Source organism: Opisthorchis viverrini (assembly GCF_000715545.1).
Source record: "Opisthorchis viverrini unplaced genomic scaffold opera_v5_103, whole genome shotgun sequence".
NCBI lineage: Eukaryota > Metazoa > Platyhelminthes > Trematoda > Opisthorchiida > Opisthorchiidae > Opisthorchis > Opisthorchis viverrini.
Window position 1 is genome coordinate 298,055 of NW_008751758.1, and position 1,428 is coordinate 299,482.

At 48.5% G+C, this 1,428-nt stretch overlaps 1 protein-coding gene across 1 annotated transcript in view; it reads right to left on the reverse strand.

The window, feature by feature from the left end:
- T265_05427 (hypothetical protein) overlaps positions 1-721 on the reverse strand; it is a gene marked incomplete at both ends in the record, with an annotated part of 47,553 nt that extends 46,832 nt beyond the window's left edge. The window contains one exon of the mRNA XM_009170434.1: positions 461-721. Within this exon, the coding sequence (XP_009168698.1) occupies positions 461-721 (261 nt within the window). The remainder of the gene's footprint in view (positions 1-460) is intronic.
- Positions 722-1,428: the final 707 nt, after the last annotated feature.

The following is a 1,428-nucleotide window of genomic DNA, read 5'->3' on the forward strand; positions in this document are numbered from 1 at the left end:
AGCATGCCGCCCAGAAGGTCGCTCATCACAGCGAGTGGCTAATGCGCGAATGCGAAATGCACACCAATTATTATTGTGACCGCCGAGAAATTCGGGATGGAGATATCTACTTTCTAGGTGTGGTTTACCGGATACGACGTACGCTGCCAATCAGGTTCTCAGGCACATTTGAATATGCACGCCAAATCTGCTATACAACCAGACAGATCGCTTCAAGGTGAGAAGCCCGTTGTTAGTAACAGTCAGTTTTTTGGTACAACCCCCCAAATGTTCTCAGACAGTCAACACTTCGGCCGGAACCTGCACGTGCATATTTTACCAATCAATGTGGCTAGCTTGTGTACACCTATTTTCAGCATTCAGAGACCACTCGTTCCCAAGCGGTAAGTTAATTAATCGGACATGCAGTGCCTAGGTCAATTTCCAATCCATCAAAGGTGGCTTGCCGAATACAACCTACCAGAGGGAGGAGTACCTTTATCTCTGGTTCCAAAGCCAGAGCCATCGCCAATAGAGCATTTGCACAAGCAGCTTGCTCGGTTGGTTGGCAAACTGAAGCTGTCGGAACCACGTAAGGCCGCCGAGTGCATGAGGCGTCTGATTGTCCAAAGCCGAGTCCAACAACGGTGGCGTTCGACGTCAAACGACGCTGTTCTCTGTGGTCTCTGTGGCCATCCAACTGACCCTGCTGATTGGTGGTGTCAACATGATCGACTTCCATGTCACTGTTATTGCTGCGGCAATGAGTCCTACCCGCTGTGTGGAGAAAATCATCAGGCGCGTCCACCAGGTGGGTGCACATGTGTCAGTTAATCTTTTCCCATTATTTGCTTGTCAGTCTACATGCCGGTCAGCTAAAAGAGCTTGCTTTGATGTTGTTCTTGATCGGTCCATAGAGGACGAGTCGAGTCTGCCCCGTAAGACAGTCGCAATAAAACCGTTTTGTCCAATTTCGGAGTTGATGGAGACCGGTAATTTGAGGCCCAACTTCTTAGCATACGCTTTGTGGACCTTGCTTTCGAATCCCGTGATGACGAGGAATTCGTGTGACAAGTTGGGTGAATTTGAGTACATTTGTGAGTATAACAGGCTGTCAGATGTGGCTATCACGCATAGCTGAGGCTTTATTTTCACCGGTCGGCATATATATTGCACTGATGTTCACTGTAGCCAGCCTGGACAAGCGGTATCGCGTATAGTTAAGGGCATAAAAGACCGTCATTGACCATCGGATTATGTTACTGTGCATAGGTGCAGTCTCATTATCAACGTTGCACATGAACCTTGGCCTAGCAGTTACAACAATTATTCGAGATGAGTGAAAGCTGGTAGAGATATGAGTACAAGGGGTCGACATTGCTCATTGGACTGGGCTGCCGCGCATATGTGGGGAACCGTAATTAGCGTCGCACATAGACACGGATCCAG